Source organism: Stegostoma tigrinum, chromosome 33 (assembly GCF_030684315.1).
Source record: "Stegostoma tigrinum isolate sSteTig4 chromosome 33, sSteTig4.hap1, whole genome shotgun sequence".
In the NCBI taxonomy this organism is placed as follows: domain Eukaryota; kingdom Metazoa; phylum Chordata; class Chondrichthyes; order Orectolobiformes; family Stegostomatidae; genus Stegostoma; species Stegostoma tigrinum.
The window spans coordinates 28,584,773-28,606,814 of record NC_081386.1 but is presented as its reverse complement, the minus strand read 5'-3'; the positions used below and the strand labels follow the sequence as shown (position 1 = coordinate 28,606,814).

The following is a 22,042-nucleotide window of genomic DNA, read 5'->3' as shown; positions in this document are numbered from 1 at the left end:
CAAATAACATCCAGCAGAATTTAAATTCTGTTCTTAAATCTGGAAATATGAAGCCAATCGGTGACCATGATGCTATCGTTGTGATTGGAGTAAAATCCATCCGGTTCACTAACATCCTTTAAGGAAGGAAATCTGCCTTCCTTACCTGGTCTGACTTAAATGTGACTCTAGACCCCAACAATGTAGTGATTTTCAACTATCGTCTGATACAGCCCTAGGGAGCCGCACAGATCAAGGGCAATTAGAAATGCTGGCCTTGGCCAATGTCGCATTAAAAAAAGAATGCAGTCATTGCTATTTTGACATCGCTGATTTGTACACAGCAAAACGTAGTGGAAAGGAGGAATCCTCAGGTTTTCAAACTTTGCTTAAGCTGGCAAAGCAGTCAGAGTACAGTACCAACATGCATTGACAGCAATCTTCATGATACATTATTCATTGTCTCACTTTTTCAAAAAGAAAATAAGATGACACAAGGTGAGAAGTGACTATTCAGCTTCTGCAAGTCCATTGCACTTGTTCTCTAACTGCACATGCAGCTTCCAACATTACTCTGAACAACCCACGTAGGTTCTGGCTTTGCTACTCCGTCCTGCGTGGACTGTCTTTTCATTAAATGAGACTCTCGCTCTCACAGAGTCATACAGCACGGAAACAAACTCTTCGGTCCAACCAGTCCATGCCGAACACAATCCCAAACGGAATTTTTCCCACCTGCCTGCTCGTGTCCCTCCAAACCTTATAAAAACCAAAAGAACTTCGGATGCTGTAAGTCAGGAATAAAAACAAAGTTACTGGAGAAAACAGAGTTAACGTTTCGGGTCCGGTGACCCTTCCTCCGAACTTACCCTTCTAAGGGTCACCGGACCCGAAACGTTAACTCTGATTCTCCTTCACAGATGCTGCCAGACCTGCTGAGCTTTTCCAGCAACTTTGTTTTTGTCCCTCCAATCCTTTCCTATTTATGTACCTTGACATGGTCTGATCTCACCATTTTTCCCTCTCATCTGCAGCATTTCAAATTAACCTGCTCCTTCGCAGCTTCTGCCCCACTGGCGAAATTTGAAGGGGAATTTTTATGAATCTGCCCTAATTCTAGGCAGTGGACCCTTTGGCTGTTTTATTGAAGTGTCAAGTCGTACAGGTGCAATACTTGTACCTCCCAGCAGGTGGAGCATTGTTAGACAGTAAACAAGTTTGCATAATGGCAACACTGCAGTGGGACCAGCTGTGTATGGGACCAGCTGAGTATGGGACCAGCTGAGTATGGGACCAGCTGTGTACGGGACCAGCTGAGTACGGGACCAGCTGTGTACGGGACCAGCTGTGTACGGGACCAGCTGTGTACGGGACCAGCTGAGTACGGGACCAGCTGAGTACGGGACCAGCTGAGTACGGGACCAGCTGAGTTCACACAAAGGGAAAAGATTGACAAGCTGGGTTTCTTCTTTTGAAGAGGGCTAAACGGTGACCTAATAGAGATCGTCAAAATTACAAAAGGCTTTTAACGAGTGAATAAAATTGCAACAAACAATGGGGTTCAGCATAGCTAGAGTCGACCAATGCAGGATGGTCACCAAGAAATCCAGAGGGTCTGGGGGTGGGGGGTGCTCAGAAGAAAGAAACTTCTTTACCCAAGAGTGGCGAGAAAGTGGGACTCACTACCACCAGGAGAGGTTGTGGGGTACGCTATCAGTAAATTTAAGGTGAAACAATCAAATAATGAGGGGCCAGGGAACAAGAGGGTTGCAAAGGCAGCTTCTGATGTGGACAAATGGCTCAGTGTGGGGTGCAGCACAGATAGGATGGAATGAATTCCTTGTTTCTGTGCTGTTTATCCGATGTAATTTTATATACGATGGCAAAAGACTTTTGTCGAATTAATAAATATTGTCCAACAATGAGTGCGTAAACAATCCAGCGTGACAGAGTGGAGTTGCTTCAAAACAAGTCGATGTTAAATTGACATAACCTTGGCCTAGGAAGTGCTTGTTTCTGATAAAGGTGCTTCAGATGGATAAATGTATCCTTTACCAGCATGACATTTCCCCTCATCCCATGAAGCACAAAATTCACACACACACATACAAGTCTTTAAGAACAGATCTAATAAGAGCTCTTGTAATCTATTCAGGAGCAGCTGCATTAAAACATCCTCCATGCCTCAGTGAGTGAATGAACTACCGAATGTGATGTATTGTGTTGGACAGAACAAAAGTCCACCATCCTTCTCTCTCTCTTCACCTTTCGCCCACCCTCCTCCCCAACACCACCCTGGTCCATGTTTAATCCACAGTAACGAGGACACAAGTAAAGTCATTACAATTGCCCCAAATCCCTGAGCTAAAGACAGGAGGGCTGAGGGCCTGGATCAATAATCAGTCAGGGTTCAAGTTCCTGATCGCCTCCCAGTGGCTCCTGAAGAGAATGCAGGATTCTAAAGGGGTAGAGATGTTGGGATCAACTGTGAAGCAGTCCCCACCCTTCCAGCCCTGCCTGTCAGCAGGCTAATAGTCTGGGGTCAAACACAGCAAGCCATTTGAATGTGGAGACTAAGACTGCGATTCAGGAAGGAAGCAACAGAAAATGTAAGCAGAGAAAAATGAAACAATGCAATGCAGCTTGTTGATCTTGAGTTAACAGCAGACACCATTCCACATTCGTTGTGATACACGAAAATCAGAGTTCCTTTCCGTAATCTGGCAATGCTGTTTTATTCACTGATATCTGTTTCGATTCTCAAATCGGTTCACTATTTCCACTCTGCGTCCCTCACGGAGGTGCAGTTCCCACACTATATCCACGAGTTTAAAAAGTTCCATAGCCGCACTCGCATCTTCGACAGAGGAGTGTCCTCTGTAGCTGTCCTGTTAAAGGGAAAGACTACAACAGTCAGTGGAGGTCTCAGAGTAGAAACTGCACTTTAGTTCTGTCAAGTGCACCTTCAGTTGAAACCAAGATTCAGTCATGTTGTTGGGGCAGTGCAGAGTTCTACTGAGCACCTGACTGAAACTTTATCTTACTTGGGAGTACTTGCTGGAACAAGATAGGGAGAGAGATTTACTCTGTATTTAATCTGTACTGAAGTTGATCTGAAAGTACTTTAAACCAAAGCTAACACAGGAAAAGCTGGAGAAATTCTGGCAGTATCTATGGAGAGAGGAGCAGAGTGAATTAACATTTTAAGCGTAGTATGACTCATACTTTGTATTTTGCTTTCATTCAAGATTTTTAGGCTGATACTAGCTAACTAACATATTACTTTCTTGAATGCTGATCTGCCTTATCATAGTTTTTAAATTCAATTATGGGACGTGAGCATTACTGGCTGGGTCAACATTTATTATCCATCCCTAGTTGTCTGTGACAAGGTAAAGGTGAGCTGCCTTCTTGAACCACTGTATACAATGTGGTGTAGGGTCAACCATAGTGCTGTTTAGAAGGGAGTTCAAAGATTCCAATGCAGAAAGGCAAAGTTCTCTCAACACAGAGTTGGAACAGTTGAAAGGAACAGGGCAAGGCCAACAAATGCTGGAGAAACTCAGCAGATCTGGCAACATCTGTAGCAAGAGAAAAAGAGTTAACATTTTGAGTTTGCATAGTGATTGGAACCAGGTCCAAGTGGATCCATTGACTATGAGATCCTTGACTGGGTTTGTTAACCTGGGCAATTCAGGAAACCATGGCTGACAGATATAACAGGAGATTTGGAGAGTCTCTTCATTCTAGGGACTGGCTGGTCAGAGCCCATGTACTGTGCACATGTAAATAAAGGGTGACTTGATGAAGGGATACCAGCCTCTGCGCAGTTAGTTCAGTTGGACATGGCTCTTTTCTTGAACACTCAGGAAATGCTGGCATTTGTCTTTCAAAGGACAAGATATCACACTCCCCAGAACTCTCACACTCACCCTCAACAGCACTGTGGATGTATCTACACCAGCATGAGTTTAAGATGGAGGTTCACCATCATTTCCTTGAGAGTAATTATGTTCGGGGTAAGAACTGCTGGTCTAGTCAGTGCTACCCACAGCCTGTGATAAAATAAATGCAATGTCTGGTAAAAGTTCCAGCAGAACGGTTAACCTCGCATTTGTTTTCAGATGCCAACTGACCCATTAGACATTCATCATTTTCTGATCCTATTTCAAAATATTTCTTTTTAAAATCTAAAAAGCAAAATATTTTTAAGCACTTCCATAAGATACAATACAAAAGGCTCCATGTCACCCATAAAATCTCCAGCGAGAATAACGGCATAAATGTAACCTGAGTGCCTAAGCTCCGCTAATTCACATACATCCCTTTGCAGCAGCAAACATGCATATAGAAAGAGAGAATGTGTGAGAAAGAACAAAGTAGAGATGAAGGAGAAAGAGTAAGAACAAGAGAAAATAGGGAGACAGAAAGACAACAAGAAGATAAATAAGAGGGAGTGAAAGAGAAAACAAGGCAGGAGAGACCGTCAGGTATAGAAGCAGAAGTAGGCCATTTGGCCCGCTGAGTCTGTTCTATCATTCAGTCTTAGCTGATGTATTTCTCAACCCAATTCTCACCCCCACCTCCTTGTAACCATTGAGTCCCTTACTAATTAAGAAATTATCTATAGTCTTAAAGGTTCTCAATGACTTGGCCTCCTTAGCCTTCAGCAGTAATAAGCTCCACAGATTCACCACCTGAGAAAATTCCTCTAAATCTCAGTTCTTAAGGGTCATCCCTTCAGTCCAAGGCTGTGCCCTTGTGTCCTAATCTCTCCAATGAGTGGAAATATCTTCTCCACGTCCACTCTACCCAGGCCTCTCAGGTTTCTGTAAGTTTCAATCAGATCCTCCGTCATCCTTCTAAACTCAGAGTCCTCAAAGGCTCCTCATATGACAATCCCTTCACCCAGTGATCATTCTTGCAAACCTCATCTGGACCCCCTTCAATGCCAGCCTATCCTTCCTTAGCAATGAGGCCCAAAACTGCTCACTATATTCCAAATGCGGTCTTACCAGAGCCTTATACAGCCTCAGCAGTACATCCCTAGTCTTGTATTCCAACCCTTTCGAAATTAATGCTGACATCACATTTGCCTTTCTAACTGCCAACTGAACCTGCATATTAACCTTAAGAGAATCCTGAACTAGGACTCCTAATTCTTATGTGGTTCAGATTTCCAAAGCCTTTCTTCATTTAGAAAATAGCATACGCCTCTATTCTTCCGACCAAAGTGCATAACCTCACACTTTCCCACATTGTATTCCATCTGCCACTTCTACGACTACTCTCCTGGCCTGACCAAGTCCTTCGGCAACCTCCCCATTTTCTAAACGCTACCTGTTCCTCCAACTATCTTTGTGTCATCTGCAAACTTCGTAACGATTTCCTTAGTTCTTTTGTCCAGATCATGGATGTATAACATGAACAGTTGTGGTCCCAACACTGACCCCTGTGGAACTTCACTAGTTAGCAGCTGTCATCCTGAAAAAAAGCTCTTTATCCATAATCTCTGCCTTCTGACAGTCAGCCACACCCCTATCCATGCCAGTGCCTTGGTGATAACACCTCTTATGCTCTTATCTTATTTCTCAGCCTCATGTGCAACACTTTATCAAAGAACTTCTGGAAATCCAAACAGATCACATCCACTGGCTCTCCTCTGTCTAATTTGCTCGTTGCCTCCTCAAAGAATTCTAATAGACTTGTCAGGCATGACTGCCCCTTGATGAAGCCATACTGACTCAGCGTTATTTCACCATACATTTCCGAGTACCCTGCAATCTTATCCTTAAAAATGGATTCTAAAACCTCACCAGTGACCAAGGTCAGGCTAATTCACCCATAGGTTCCTGTCTTCTGCCTCCCTCCATTCTTAAACAGGGTATTACATTAGTCATTTTCCAGTCCTCTGAGACCCTCCCTGACTCCTGAAAGATCACTATCAATGCCTCTACTATCCCCTCAGCTATGACCTTCAGAACTCTGGGGCGTGGTCCATCCAGTCTGGGTGATTTACCCACCTTCAGACTTTCAGCTTCCCCAGGACCTTGTCTTTAGTGATGGCCTGTATACTCACCTCTACACCACACCACCCCCACCCCCACCAGCAACCACCCCCCGCCCGCACCCCGGCCAAACTCTCTTGGCTAGGAGAGTAGTCAAAGAAGTGGCAGAAACTCCTGCCATTGCTGTTCCACTGTCTTCCCTGCTACGCTTCCCTTCCATTGATGTGCTGGTATGCTGCTGGTGTCTTCCACCGTGAAAACTGATACAAAACATCCATTCAGTTCCTCCACCATTTCTTTGTTCTCCATTATCACTTCTCCAGCATCATTTTCCAGCTGTCAATGTTCACTCTTGCCCCTCCCTTCCCTTTTATATATGTAAAATACTCTTGCAGTCTTCCTTTACATAACTAGCTAGCTACAACCACACTCATATTTCATCTTCTTCCCGCTCATTGCTTTTTTAGTTATCCATCTGCTGATTTTTATCTTCTGGCTTCCCATTAATCTTCACCACATTGTATGCTTTATCTTTTGTTCTGTTATTGACTCCCCCTGTCAGCTGTGGATGCCTCATCCTCCCCTTAGAGTATGCTTCTTCTTCCTTGGGATGAATTTTTGCTGTGCCTCCTGAATTACCTCCAGAAACTCCTGCCATTGCTGCTCCACTGTCTTCCCTGCTAGGTTTTCCTTTCATTCAACTCTGGCCAGCTCCTCCCTCTCAGATTGAAAGGGTGAATTCTATCAAATTATGGTCACTGCCCACTACAGGCTTCCATCACTTTAATCAAGTCAAATCTCATTAGATATCAGCAAATCCAGAACTGCCTGATCCCTAGTGGGATCTACTATAAGCTGCTCCAAAAAGCCATCCCATTGACATCCACAAAATCCCTTGCTTGAGGTTCACTGCTGACCTGCTTTTCCCAGTCCAAAGGTGTATCAAAGGCCCCAGATCATTATTGTAATACTGCCTTTCTTACATACTTCCTCGACCTCATTTATTTTCTTCTCCTGGCCACTGCTCGGTGGCCCGAGGCTTGCCTTTTCCTCTGTCCTAGCCCTACCCCAACTTTTTCCAGATTTTTCCATGCATCCGAACCATTCCCACCTCCCCCCTCAACGATTCAGTTTAAAGCTGTATTCGCAGAGACAGTGAGTGGACAGGAAGAATAAGAGGGGAGAGAGTAAGAGAGGACAAACAAGAGGATTCAAGCAGGGATAAAGCTCAGAATCATCCTTGGGAAAAGGAAAGAGACAAATTAACTCTGTTTTAATTAGTGAGGAGCCTAGGGAGCCCAAATGTAAAATACAAGATTGAGAAGAAAATCAAAAGTTAATGATCTATTGACGTAAATTGAGGCCAAGTTTGGCCAGAAGTCACTGATGATGTCAGCTAGCATGGTGTTGAAATAACTGATTGAAAATAAGCCAGCTCGGCAAGCAAGTCAACAATCTGTACAGGATGTTGGTGAGGCCTCTTCTGGAGTACTGTGTTCAGTCTGTTACTGGAAGGATATTATCAAGCTGGCAAGGAATCAGAAGAAATCTACCAGGATGTTACCGAGTATGGAAGGTTTGAGTTATACAGAAAGGCTGGATAGGCCGGAACATTTTTCACTGGAGCTCAGGCCGTTGAGAGGTGACCTTGATGAAGCTTATAAAATCATAAGGGCTACAGATACGGTAAATGATTGGTTTTTTTACCTCCAAGGATGGGGGAGTCTCAAGGCTAGGGGACACATTGTTAAGGTGAGAGGAAAGGGATTTAAGAAACACATGAGGAGGAATTTTGTCTTTACACTGAAGGTCGTTCGTGTGTGGAATGAACTTCCTGAGGAAATGGTGGAATGTGGGTGCAATTACAACATTTAAAAGAGATTTGGATAATTACATAAATAGGAAAGGTTTGGAACGATATGGGCCAAGTACAGGCAGTTGGGACTAGTTTAGTTTGGGATTATGCTCAGCAAAGACTAGTTGGGCCATATAATAGGTTTCTACATAGTCAAGACAAAAGGATATGGGGATCGTGCAGGAAAATGGTGTCCAAACAAAAGAACAGCCGTGGCTTCATTAAATGTCACGGTGGGCTCCAAGAGCTGACTAGTGTCCTCCTGCTCCTTTTCCTAATGTTCTTGCGTCTTATGATTTGAGGAGCGAATGCACGAGGATTAAACAGTGTAGTGATTTACAGCACTTGAAGCAAACAGAGTAAAAGTTAGGAAAGAAAGTTGCCAAGTATATCTGAGTGCCCATTACATAATGCACATTTACCTGTATCCTTTTCCCCAGTAAGTTCTGGCAGAGGCTTTTTAACGAGGCCCGTCTGTCGGTTTTCAGTCTTGCTTTCATGATCAGTAACTTGCACGAAGACGTGTCCCGTATGGCATAATCTGAGATGTCCGTTTTCAGGACCCGGAAGTCAGATCTAGGATCGTGGCCCACAATAATTTTCCCTTGTATAATCTTCAAAATCTGAATAAAATTGATGAACTCTTCATTAGCAGAAAGAACAGGCACTTACATAATTCATGTTAGCTTCACAACCAGAATTACTGAGTGTTAAGATGCAGAGGGGGGGGTCATTCAGCTTATTGTATCCATACTGGCTCTTTGAATGGTCATCATTACCAAGTACCAATCTCCTGATTTTGTCCCATGCCATTGAACACTATTTCTATCCAAATACTCATCCAGTGAATGCGTCAATTGAACCTACCTCCACCACAATTCCAGGCAGTGCGTTCCATTACCTAACTGTTAACTGAGTGACAAAGCTTTTCCCCACGTTACCCTTACTTCTTCTGTAAATCACTTTAAATCTATGCCCTCTCATCCATGTTCCTTTTACCAGTGGGAACAGTTTTTCCCTATGCACTGTTTTCAGCCCACTCATGATTTTGACATTCTCTATCAGATTTCCTTTGAGTCTTCTTCTCTCAAAGGACAAAAGACCCAACTTTTTCAATCTATCCTCATGACTGAAGTTCCTCAGTCTTGAAACCATTCTTATAAATCATTTCTGCACTCTCTCCAATACATTCACGTCCTTCCTATGATGTAGCGCTCAGAACTGTACATAATACTCCAGCTGAAGTTGAATAGTGTCTTACACAATCACTTCCCTCCTCTTGTACTCTATGAGGTAATAGCTGGTGTGGTACCTCTGAATTATTTTCATTCAACACTGCAATATATTTTTCTATTTCCTCTTTGTCAGTATTTACCTAGCTTCCTCTAAAAGGAATCTATGCAAGCAATTTCCTGAGGACCGAGTTCCACATTCTCACCACTCTCTGGTTAAAAGAAGTCTCCTCTGAATTCCCAGTTGGATTTACTATTGTCCTATATTTATGATGCCCCCATTTCTGGTTTTGTGCACGGGTAGAAACATCTTCCCCACATTTACCCTGCCAAATTCTTTAATAGGCTTAATGACCTCAGCGTGATTGCCCTTTCATTTCTAGTGAAAATAATTCCAAGCACTTAAGCCAAAAAGGCATTACCTTAATGTTCATGCAATTAAATTTGTTTATACCTCTTGCCTAGTGTTCTATGTGCCTTTGTTTATATAATACGGATTCAGAGTGTGACCAAATGGCCCTCTGTATATCTCCAACAGAAACATCATGTATGGCCACATCTTATTCCTGTACATATTTTGGTCAAAACATTACATTCCAACTTCGAGTTTTCTATTTAGTTTGCCAACTTTGTCCATGGAAACCAAGAAACAGTGCATGAGTACCCCAATCTGACTCATATTTTCCACTGATCTCAGAAATGTAGAACTTCTCCTGTCCCTCCCTCCATCTCCTTCTTACAAGCTTGTTCACCAACACTTGTCACCCTTAATCTTTTTTGATTTAGTTTGTCTCCAATCTATTTAGCCTTGGTGATGAGCTGAATAAAAATCTCTCATCCCTAGGTTCAAGTTCTAACTGAAATAACTCCACAGAGATCTGTATCCCGTCACCCAGTTCCCCTTTATTTACACTGATCCATCTTCCTCAGAACCAGCTCTCAGAGTGTCAGGAAGTCCATCTGACTGACCTTGTTACAATCACTGCACTTACATGCTTTGTATCATCAGCAAACTTTTTAAAAATCTCAGCTTCTCTTCCAATTTAGAGACCAATTTCCATCATTTTCAACTCTAATGGCTTTTAAAACCCAAACCTGTTGCCACTTAACTCTTTTTGCATCTACAGTGTCAGTGAACATTTTACAATTGAGATTTCACTTTAAAATCATCGAATCCTCAAAGTGCGGAATCAGGCCATTTGGTCCATTACGTGCATCAAAGAGCATCCCACCCAAACTCTCACCCCCTACCCTATTACTGTAACCTCGCATTTCCTATGGCTAATCCACTTAACCAATATGTCCCTGGACTCTGAGCAATTTAGCATGGCCAATCCACCGAATTCACACATCTTTGGACTAGGGGATGAAACCGGAGCATCTGTGGGAAACCCACTCAGACAAGGACAGAATGTGCAAACTGCACACACCGACAGTCCCTGGTGCTGTGACGCAGCAGTGTTGAACACTGAGCCACTGTGCTACCCTCACTTCGTCTCTCAATTAAATGGGTCCTAGTTACTCTTTTGTGTAGAGTGATTTCACTGTCAGAAAGGGAGCTACAAGCATTGGAAAGGCCATTGAAGTGAATCATAACATCACAAGCATGTTGTTTAAATGGATAAAAATGCAAAGCCTACCTCCTCCCTGGCGATAGGATAAGGCAAAGCTGTATCCATATCTAATGGACGAATCCCACTCACAGGGGTCCTGAAATCAGTTATCTTCCCATCTGGTTTAATAAATTTGTCATAGATTACAGTCCCACTGTAGTCCACAATGCTGCACCGTGCCAGGCCACTCTCAAAGCCATTGGGTCCAAGCCCCACCATCTCGCAATCAATGGCAACGTACTTTGAAGGATCGATCATTTTTCAATCCCTTGAGAAACAACTCTCTTCTGCAAACCGTGTCCGACTGAAAACAAAACAGTAAATTTCCTTCCTCTTTTATACAGCTCCTCACCCAACTAGTCAAGCTTGAGGACGCCACCTTTGTACTGCAAACCGGGCTGTAGCCAAAATAAAAACAAACAAAAACACAATTTCAGAGGAATTGTAAATGATGTGAAATGACAAAGTGAAACTGAATCAGCAACAGAGCTGAAGTACACTTATACCTTCACAGCGCTCATGGTTACACCCTTGGTTTATTTGTTCATTGTTATGAAGGTTTTAATGGCATGATTGGTACCCTACAGCAAATTATTTTGTTTTGTTTTAACGCATAATAGCCATGGGCAACGATGGAGTCTTTGTCCTGGAAGTTGCCACACAAATGCCCAATTAGTGACGCACTCACAGGGAACACAACAGACATTCAAAAGAAGATATATTTAGGCATAATTTTCCTTAGCACAACCGGGTTTTGACAAGGGACCCCAATACCCTGATAGGAAAGTCTATCTTTCCAGTTGTAAGTACCGGTGGGCCTACTCTGCATTACAGCATTGTCAATTTTTATTTCAGTCCATGTTTCCTTCTCTGATCAAACCTGTGCCTCAAGTTTTCTTTGCAGCTTGTGTTGGTTTTTTGTGATTATACATAGTTGACGTTCTGCTCCCTTGACATCTCACGAGTCAAATGGACCACATGGTACTGCTGCTGCATCGTGCCAACCAAAGGGAACAAGTCAGATTGAGGAATTCTGTCCGGAGTCTGTGCCGAGTTCTGGTGGCTGAGGGAAACCATGGCAACAGGAAACAGAACTGAACCATTCAGTGTTGGATACCTGGATCTCACTGCTCCATGAAACTGTTGTGGTTGGGTATCAATTGGAAATTTAAAAGCTATGATGGATTTTTTTTTCTGAGGCAAAGGATTTAAGGATTACAGAACAAACTAGGAAGATGCAGTAACAAGAAAGATCAGAGCCAAAATATAGTTGAGTGTTAGAAAGGGCTTAATGGATTGAATGGCCTCTTCCTATCCACAAGTTCCTAACATCCATGCTCCTATGAAGTAGCTCATCTCAGCTAATACTGAGGAATTTGGGTTTAATGTTGCAAATCATTTGCGTGAGAGGGGACTTGCAAGCTTAATGGTTGAGCTTCCTCTTCATCTGTCCCCAGCCATTCCTCTGTTGGCATTCAAAAAATTAAACATTTCTTCCTTCATAAATGAGCACATCAGCACAACTAACTTGAATGTGTCCTGGTCCCAATCTCCTTCACTCTTACCCATTATTCGTTTGTCATTCCAGTCTCTCCAGTAGTTCTTAGAAGCAGCTGTCTGATCCTTAGATTAGAATTCTGGACAGAATTACAAGGCTTATTATGTTTGACCTTGTTGCTTGTTGCAGTTTGGTCAAAACTATATATATAAACAGTTTATCAATTTATACAATCTTTCTATGTATGCTTTACAGGTGATCCTTTATGAACTATAGGGTCATCAGGCAGCCTGACTATGACGAGACAAGGTAAATGTAAGTAAAACTTGGTGGTTAACACTCAGTCATCATCTAATTGGCACATTCTCCATGGTAACATCTTTACCAATCAGAGATCTCTTGTCAATCAATCAGCAATGTTTTTAATATAGTCTGAAAATATTGTTCTCCTTTGCATTGTTATTTTTTTGCAAAATGTCCTGATGAGAGCAAGACCAAAAGCTTTGGAAAAAAATGTCTTCTTCAACAATATTATTTATTTATTTGTCTATGGTACTGGACAAAATCTGTACATATTAGGATGCCCTGATCACATTGCCTTGTTTGACCAACCGGTATATATTGCTTCCAGCCTTTGTCTGAGAAATCACCCAGTCCCATACAGTTTCAGGAGTAGAGACTGTAATTCAATGGGTTTGTGTGGTAGAATGGGGATACAGTTTTAACATACCAGATAGTTAAAGCTTTGTCTCATCTTCTACAAACATAGGAGTACATCTGAAACACAGGGAAGCAATGGTATTATTGCTGGATTGTTAATCCAGAGGCCCAGGTAATGTTTTGGGGACCTGAGTCCAAATCCTGCCACGGCAGATGGTGGAATTTTAATTAAATAAATAGTGGGAATTAAGGGTCTAATGATGACCATAAATCAATTGCTAATTGTCAGGGAAAAAAACCCATCTGGTTCACTAATGTCATTTAGGGAGGGAAACTGCCATCCTTACTGGTCTGGTCTACATGTGGCTCCAGATCCGCAGCAATGTGATTGACTCTTAACTGCCCTCTGGGCAATTAGGGATGGGCGATAAATGCTGGCCTGGTCAGCGATGCCCTCATTATGTGAATGAATATATTTTTAAAAAAGTGATCAAGGGCATTGTCTGAACAGTCCTCTTCACATCTATCACACTTATTACCGTAAGAATAGAAGATAAATCGTGCAGTTGGAAAATCTATTTTGAAGCTGTACCTCTGGAAAATAAATGTTCTCAAACAAAGAAACATGATACTTTGGAGTTTATGAAGAATATCCACTACTTCTAATAATTTGAATTCATGACTGGTAGTGAGTGAAGTAAATTATCCTGGCATTTTTATTAATCAACACAAGATAAGGTAGGAAAAGGAGACCACTATGTGAAAATTTTAAAAGAAAACTGAATGGGGTCAACACCCGCCATTACTTAACCATATGGCACCATTGGAATCTTTTACATTCGCCTGGTTGGCATGACTCATGTGAGTGCCATGTGACAGGGAATTGAAATAATTCCACGGAGGCCGGTATCCCCTCAGCAAGTCCCCTTTTATTTACACATGCATAGTACTGGACACAGGTTTGGCTTGATCAGAGACAGCTCTTTGAGCGAACAGAAACACCGACATTTCTGTTGATATCTGTCAGCCAAGGCTCCCTGATTGGAATTGTTAACCTGGTCCAATCAGAGAGTTTCTATTCCATGAGTTCCACCTGGCTGATCTCGTTACATCCCTTCCCCTCTAAGTCTGGGATCTAGGCCTGTTCTTCCTCTTGGGCCTTCTCCTGCATTTTTTTTGCACCGGGTCCAGTTCCTCCAATTCAGCCTTGGATACCAGACCATACCCTGTGTCTTGCACCAGAGTGCCTTGGAAGAAATTCAGCCTCTTCTTCAAGCAGTAAAGGCATGAGTCAACGAGATCCAAGGGCTCCAAGGTTTCTTCGATGCTAATTGTAGGGGGAGGCCGTGCCATTTCCGATGCCCTTTTGGACTGTTCTGAGGGGCCAGATATGTTTTGCTCCTGCCCTATTTGTGAGTTTTCAGCTTTCATGTGGTCCACATGCTGTTCAAGATTGCCTCAGCTACCCGAACTTTGTACGTAATGGGATCTGACCTCATGGTGACCATGCCACTTACCCACGCAGGGCCATTCCTGTGGTTTCAAACACTAAACTTCATCCCTGAAGTAAACCGCCTCTCTTACTTGGAGAAGTCTTGTGTCCAGCACTGGCATTCTTGTTGCTGTTTCATCCCCACCCCTTCAGGTCCGGGAAGGTCAGATTTAACCTAGTGTGGAGTCGTTTCCCTAACAGCAACTCTGCTGGAGATATCCCTGTATTTGCACACCACAGATGATCAAACTTGCCTTCTCTGTCTGGGGTCTCAAACCTCAACTGCAGGTACGCATTGCTATGTCTCGCTTCATGAAGGACAGCCACCCCACCAGCTTTGTGTGTGAGTCCTCTATGTAAAGGATTGGGTATTTATCTAACTGCGAGAAATGCTTCACTGTTTGTTTAAAATCTCCACAAAGATGAACCGACCCATCAAGCTTCATAATAGGCATGCCCACTGCTACCCATTATCAAAGAGTCATAGAGATATACGGCATGGAAACAGACCCTTCAGTCCAACTTGTCCATGCTGCCCAGATTTCCTAAATAAATTTAGTCCCATTTTCCAGCATTTGGCAAACGCTTCCCACTCATATACATGTCTAGATGCCTTTTAAATGCTGTAACTGTACCAGCCTCTACCACTTCCTCTGGCAGCTCATTCCATACATGCACCACCCTCTGCATGAAAAAATTGGCCTGTAGGTCCCTTTTATATCTTTCCCCTAACACCTTAAACCTATGCCCTCTAGCTTTGGAGTCTCCCACCCCAAGGAAAATAATTTGTCTATTTACCCTATCCATGTCGCAAATGATTTTACAAACTGCTCAGGTCACCCCTCAACCTCCAACACTCCAGGGAAAATAGCCACAGCGTATTTAGCCTCTGCCTGTAGCTCAAACCCTCCAACCCGGCAACATCCTTGTAAATCTTTCTGAACGCTTTCCAGACCAGAATTGCATGCAGTATTCCAATAGTGGCCTGACCAATGTTCATGCTGCAAACTGTACTGGTTTGATGATTCCTTCACTTTCCAGCCTCCTGATTTCTACATCTACTTTTGCATGTTAGCCAAATGGCACTGGGAGGGCCTTGCAGAATCATGGAATTGCTTTCCTGGTCAACATACAAGGTGACCTTAGCTCTTTAGATGGTCCCTAGACCTTCCTGAAAAACATCTTGGTATTTAATTAGGATTTCACTCAGGCAGCCATTTCCTACTTGAAAAAAGTTGAGCCAATCAAGGTGAATCTCTCTCAATCAATTTTGACCCTTCAGGCTTGGGCCGCAGCCTTGTCCTACAGTCAGTGGCAGCTTTTCATGAGACCAGAACTAAATTTGTATCCTTAATCTGTGAAGGTTCACTGATATAGGTTCTCAGTATAGCCGAGATCTTATGTAAACTTCAGAGTTCAAGTACAAAGCAAATTTTATTAAAGACTGGTTCTGCAATTATTTATGCAGCTGCAGTGATATCACTCACCATTAGAACTGGGTGACATTTAACCAGATGTATATTTTGATTGGTTCTCATTTGGATGTCACTAAGCAATTAGCTGTTCAAAACCAGATGTAAGTGGACTTTCCAGGGTGTGCACCCTCCTGGATACCAGGAGAGTTCTCCTACTCAATTCAGGCCTAGTGGAATTCTTTCGCTGTCCTGCATTCACGTTCCAGCAGCAACTACAATGGCTTGCCGGCCCGGATCCTGAAGAAAATGTTAACCATTTGGCCAAGACTTGGCGTTGTTTTGGGATTTTGCTGTGGGCTGATCTAGAATTCCTCTGTTCAGGATATGGTCTGAGTGAGGCCATGCAATTGATTTCACTCAAAAAGTGTCCCGAAGACCATTTGGGCTTCAGCTCTCAGATGCTTTTGAATGGTTACATCAATAACCCCACATACCAAAAAGTCTCTCAGCATCTCATTAAGGGTTAAACCAAAATCACAAGCCTCTGCCTGGTCTTAACCTGGTCAAAAATCCTGACACAGATTCCCTTGGTTCTTGAACTGCTGAGTAAAACCAATAGTGTTTCAGAATTATAGGAGGCATGGGGTCATAATATTCCTTCACTAAACCCTCCAGTCTTGAAAGATTTTAGTACTTTGTGTATCAAAAAACATTAGGCTCCTAATAACCAAAAATGCTTCAGGTCCGCAAGCTGTCAGGAGAATTACTCATTGCTTTTCATCTGCTCCATTGTCACTTGTCATGGGGAGATGATGGCCTAGTGGTATTATCACTTAATCCAGATATGCAGATAATGTTCTGTGGACCTGGGTTCGAATCCCGCCACAGCAGATGATGGCATTTCAATTCAATAAATATCTGGAAATAAGAATCTAATGATGACCATAAATTCATTGTCAATTGCCAGGGAAAAACCCATCTGGTTCACTAATTCCCTTTAGGGAAGGTAACTGCCATCCTTACCTGCTCTGGCCTACATGTGACCTCAGACCCACAGTAATGTAGCTGATTCAGGGCAGTTGGAGATGGGCAATGAATGTGGCGAAGCCAATGACACCCTCGTCACATGATTGAATAAAGGAAAAAGAAAATTTGCCGAAAAAAAGTAAAGCATATTTTCCACAATCTGGACCCAGTCTTTGACAGCAGGATCAATTGAATCAAGCTTCCCATATCATAGCATGATGCCAGAAATGTTTACTCCAACTCAAAGATGACTGTTGCAAGCAAATTACTTCAGGAGTATATCTTCTTCTCGTTGCCACTTAATTATCTGCACAGAGACTGGTACCAATGTAACCAAGTCACCCTTTAGATACACATGCAGCATACTTAACACAGGTCTGGCTTCTTCAGAGCACACAGAACATGTGACACTCCTGTTTACATCTGTCAGCCAGGGATCAGATTAACAACCTCAATCGGGGAACTTAAATTTTATGAGATCCACTTGGCTGACCACATTACAATCACTCCAAATATAACATCTCATTTAAAGAAGCATATTTGATGTATTACTGAGTTGGCTGTTTCTTGTCCAAGTAACTCAACAGTTCTCACAGGAGCTACTGTAAGGCCAAGGTAGAGAGATTACAGTATAAACTGGATATATAGTTTTGACCAAACTACAAACAGGCGAGGAGGTCAAACATAATATGGCACATAATTCTGATTCTAATCTATGGATCAAGTAGCTGCTTCTCAGAGCTATATGAGGTTATGGGCATGCAAATTTGATTTAAAAATAAACTGTGTGAAGAAAGAATACTTTTGTCCACAATTGCTGTTCTACACGTGATTCATTCTTTCAATTTTGGCCTCTGAATTATCTGTTGTTACCTATCTAAAATATTTATTCTATGTTACAGCCTCTCGCTTAACTCTGCATACATGCAATTCTCTATTCTGCAGCAATCTTTGGATGATTAATATTTTGAATTGCAATTTTATTAGAATGTATATGTTTGCTATGAGTTACTTATGATGCTGTAGAGATGTACAAATGGGAAAATATTGACTACTAGGAATGTAAACAAAGAGTGACAAAATAATGAAACAGCAGGAGAGACAGAGGCTCAGGTTATGGTGTGGTCACGGAATTATTATGTGCAGGAGGCCATTTGGCCCATCTTGTGTACATCAGCTCTCCAAACGTGCAATCACTTTATGCCATGCCCCCACCTTCTCTCCGTTACCCTCCACATTCATCCCTTTCAGGTAACAGACTAACTTCCTTTTGAATGGATCATTCGAACCCTCCTCCACCACACCGTCAGACAGTGCATACCAGAGCTTAATCATTCATGGTAATATAGAAGCAGTAGGTAATTTGCCTATCCATCCTGTTCAACCACTCAATACGATAATGGCTCATCATGCACTTTAATATTTTCTCTCCCACACTATCTTTTTACACCATTAGTATTTAGAAATCTATTAATTTCTATTTGAAACATAATTAAAAACTAAGCTTCCACTGCCTTCTTGGGTAGAGAAGTCAGGATTCACCACCCTCCAAGGAAAAAGAATTCTCCTCATCCTGGTCCTAAGTGATTTTCCCTTATTTTGAAATTGTGGCCTCTAGTTCTGGACTTCCCAAAGCATAATAAATATCTTACCTGCATCTGCCCTGTCTATCGCTTTAAGTATTTTGCAGGTGGATAAATGGATCATAGTTTTGATGCTGAAGGAGAGGTGGAGTTGGAGATGAATGAGAAGATCATATGGGGGTGGCAGGGTGACATCGAGTTGAGAGTGGAGCCAAATATTAAGGATCTTCATCTTTGAGCTAAGCAAATATGAAAAGGTTACAACTTATCTCCATTTATTATCTGTACAAATTGTCCTCAATAGATTGAATGGCTAACATTTAGCAGAATTATACCAGCTTTTCATGGGACTCCAAGGTGCCAAGTTTAAACATTCAACTGAAACTATCAGTACTGACTGTAAAGTAGGCTGTCCAAAACAGAATGCTGATACTACCATGTACCCTTTTGTACCAGGCAATATTGAATGTGATCTGATATCTCCCAGAATGAAGATTCCTCCTCGAGCTTTGGTTTAATACTAATCACCAACCATTTGCAACAAACAATCAAATGGTCTCCACAATCACTCTTTCTGTGGTGCCCACAAACTATAAATTCTAGCTTCACAACTTCCCATGATGGAACCTGAACATTCAACCACATTTGTTTGTCTCCCCACTCTTAGCACTGGAGCATGAGAAATTATCAAAAACTCATCAGCATTTGAGGGTCAGGGCAGAGGTGGCTGCAGATTTCATTGTATTTAAATTAGATAAACAGATTTGCGTAGGGTGGTACTAGATCAAGAGAAATGCATATGATTGAGTGTGAGAACCCTGAACAAGGCAACACGATCTTAAAATTATATCCAGGACCCTTTAGGAATCAGGAAACGCTTTCACAGTATGAAACTTTCCCAAAGCTATCAAAATGACTTTCAAAAATGACATCAATAGAATTATATTGGATAAGAATATCAAGTGATCATGGATTGGCTGTAATTTACCGAATGGTGGTGGATCAGGTTCAAGGGTCTTAACAGCTACTTGCATTCCTTTGTTCTGGAGCTGAATTTCACTTCTGGGATTTAAAATAAGTCTAACCTGCACTCACTTGCCTCAAAGGTCTCCTTTTCACTTGTTCAGTGTATATGGTGGTGACATTTATGGCCGTGGTGAGTTTTAATCCAGTTACTAACTGGTAAAGACCTCCACCAGGGTTTCCCAAAGTGAGGTTAGCAAGCTGAACTTTTAGAGGATCCCCAAGGCAACGATGGCTGCCTTCTGCCTGCCCTAATCGGTCTTCTTCCCTTCCCTCTTCACTCACCACTGGGTCACTGAACTTTTCAATCCTCAAAAATGGGGTCACGGAGAGAAAAAGTACATAAAGCACTGACTCATACAGATAGCAATCTAGTGTAATATCAGTGCTGTAGCAATCCAGAGGATGAGGTAAATCCTCTGGGATATAAATTGAAATCCCCATGGCAGTTGGTGGAATTTAAATTCTGAAAATGAATGTCATGTCACTATTTCTGAAACTACCATTGATTGCCATTGAAACCCTTCCAGCTGTCTAACCCCCCCTGGGGAGGGAAATCTGCTGTCCTAACCCAGCATGGTCTACATCTGATTCCAGAACCACAGCTATGTGATGGACTCTTAACCTCCCATTTAAAATGGCCAAGCATGTCTCTCAGTTCAAAGGCAATTAGGGACAGGCAAACAATTTTAGCCTTGCCTGCTATGTCCATTAAAGAAAGTATAACTATGCAGCACTTAAGACCATAAGACATAGGAGTGGAAATAAGGCCATTCGGCCCATCAAACCCACTCCGCCATTTAAATCATGACTGATGGGCATTTCAACTCCACTTCCCTGCACTCTCCCCATAGCTCTTGATTCCTTCTGAGATCAAGAATTTGTCGATCTCTGCCTTGAAGGCATCCAACATCCCGGCCTCCACTGCACTCCATGGCAATGAATTCCACAAGTCCACTACTCTCTGGCTGAAGAAATGTTGTCTCATTTCAGTTTTAAATTTAACCCCTCTAAGCCTCAAATTTGATTGTGTGGTATCTGATGCTCAATTAGAAAATGATGTTTTCCAGCATTAGTAAAGCAAAATGACTGACTTTGGTATCACTGAAGGAAACATGTTTTTCAGATAGATCCCTAGAGAAAGGCAAAGAGCTCTGTTGATTCTACAAGCATCAACTCTACCCATCAAACTCTTCCAGTTTCAAAGGAGTTCTTAACTTCTAAAATGAACATAACTTTCTGAAGTGGCTGGTTTGATTTGTCATGAAGTTGACAGGAGATCCTGCTTCAGATCCTTTGCTTCTAGGGTTGAATGAGTCAAAACTCACACCAGCCCAGTTCTACCCACCCCAACAACAAATCAAACAAGTCTCACAGTTCAGATCAACATCAAGCAGTTTGCCACTGCCTGTTCTATCTGGTTAATATCTGCACATCCCACACGTCTCCAACTCCTTGGCAAAATCAATTAGTCCCAATCTAAGGTAGACTTTCATTGGAGCCTGTAGCAGGAAATGCTACAGTCTCCAAATCAAGAGTAAACAGTACACACTGATACTCAAGACCTATGCAGACAAAAATAACTAAGTCACTCAAGGGTCTAGGCCCGAAACGTCAGCTTTTGTGCTCCCGAGATGTTGCTTGGCCTGCTGTGTTCATCCAGCTCCACACTTTGTTATCTTGGATTCTCCAGCATCTGCAGTTCCCATTACCTCTCTTACACTTTTCTTACTGTTTTACCACGTAATATAGCCTGGCACTAGACACCAATTGGACTGAAGCTGCAAGTCCAATGCTACCTTCAGTGGCAGATTGCCATGCCCGTGAGTACAGTCCTTGCATATGAGGCTCTAATGGAGACCCAGAGATTAGGCAGGTGTAAATAAGAAAATATGCAATTAAACACCAAACATCTGACAGGATAAGAAAGACAAGGACCAACTGTTTGAAAATAATTTATTATCCAACAGGTGCATGACAACTTCTTCCAAAATAAACCAAATATTTCAGCTTTATAATCACAGGGTGAACATGTTGAAAACAATGAACCACACAGATTTGAATGTGTCAGGAATTCACGGGCCGCAGAGTGATCAAGTTTGTAATGAACTGCTATGAAGAATAAACAGAATATTAAACACATGAAAAGAAATCCTGTGGAATGTAATAATGGATACAGCCTGCTCTATTCTGGAAAAGCCAGTGGCCTTCTTTATGTCCAATTATTCATGAAAGGCAACTGCAAACACTTCCAAATGAGATTGAGATGATGCCTCTGCTCTTAGTCACCAACTCATTCCAGTACAGGATGTGAAATTGTAGGACTCCAGCATAAGTGTGGAAGTTATCACCAAGGTATTCAACAGTGGAAAACCCTCCCCATTGTTTCGTGGGGGGTGCAGTGGGTAAGGCAAGGCAGGGTTGAGATGTGGAATTGTCAAAGGAGCACGAAAAAGGAATGTTAACAAAAAAGGGTGATTTCTATGCTCTACCTAATATAGCATTGCCACGTCAAGATTTGATGCAAAGAGACTGCCAATGAAACCAACAGAACACACACAAAATAAAACCTTGCACCATGACGCATTAAGTTGCGCAAAACACGCTGGAATTTATGTACCTATCAGAACAAACAATAAAACATGCAAACCACAACAG

General features: G+C 42.3%; 1 protein-coding gene across 1 annotated transcript; it reads right to left on the bottom strand.

Moving 5' to 3' along the window:
- Positions 1 to 1,764: 1,764 nt before the first annotated feature.
- LOC125467097 (interferon-stimulated gene 20 kDa protein-like) lies at positions 1,765 to 10,965 on the bottom strand. Its single transcript, XM_048562518.1, has 3 exons — positions 10,715 to 10,965; positions 8,265 to 8,465; positions 1,765 to 2,867 (listed from the first exon to the last, which is right to left on the bottom strand). The coding sequence occupies exons 1-3, from the start codon at positions 10,943 to 10,945 to the stop codon at positions 2,718 to 2,720; spliced, it is 582 nt and encodes a 193-aa protein (XP_048418475.1). The 5' UTR covers positions 10,946 to 10,965; the 3' UTR covers positions 1,765 to 2,717.
- Positions 10,966 to 22,042: the final 11,077 nt, after the last annotated feature.

Bases quoted from the DNA above. Each gene is read 5' to 3' on its own strand.
- LOC125467097 (XM_048562518.1), bottom strand. From the start codon at position 10,945: ATGATCGATCCTTCAAAGTACGTTGCCATTGATTGCGAGATGGTGGGG. The intron at 8,466-10,714 runs GTAGGCTTTGCA...AATTTTATTCAG, and splicing joins ATCCTATCGCCAGGGAGGAG to ATTTTGAAGATTATACAAGG. The intron at 2,868-8,264 runs GTAAATGTGCAT...TCCCTTTAACAG, and splicing joins TACTGGGGAAAAGGATACAG to GACAGCTACAGAGGACACTC.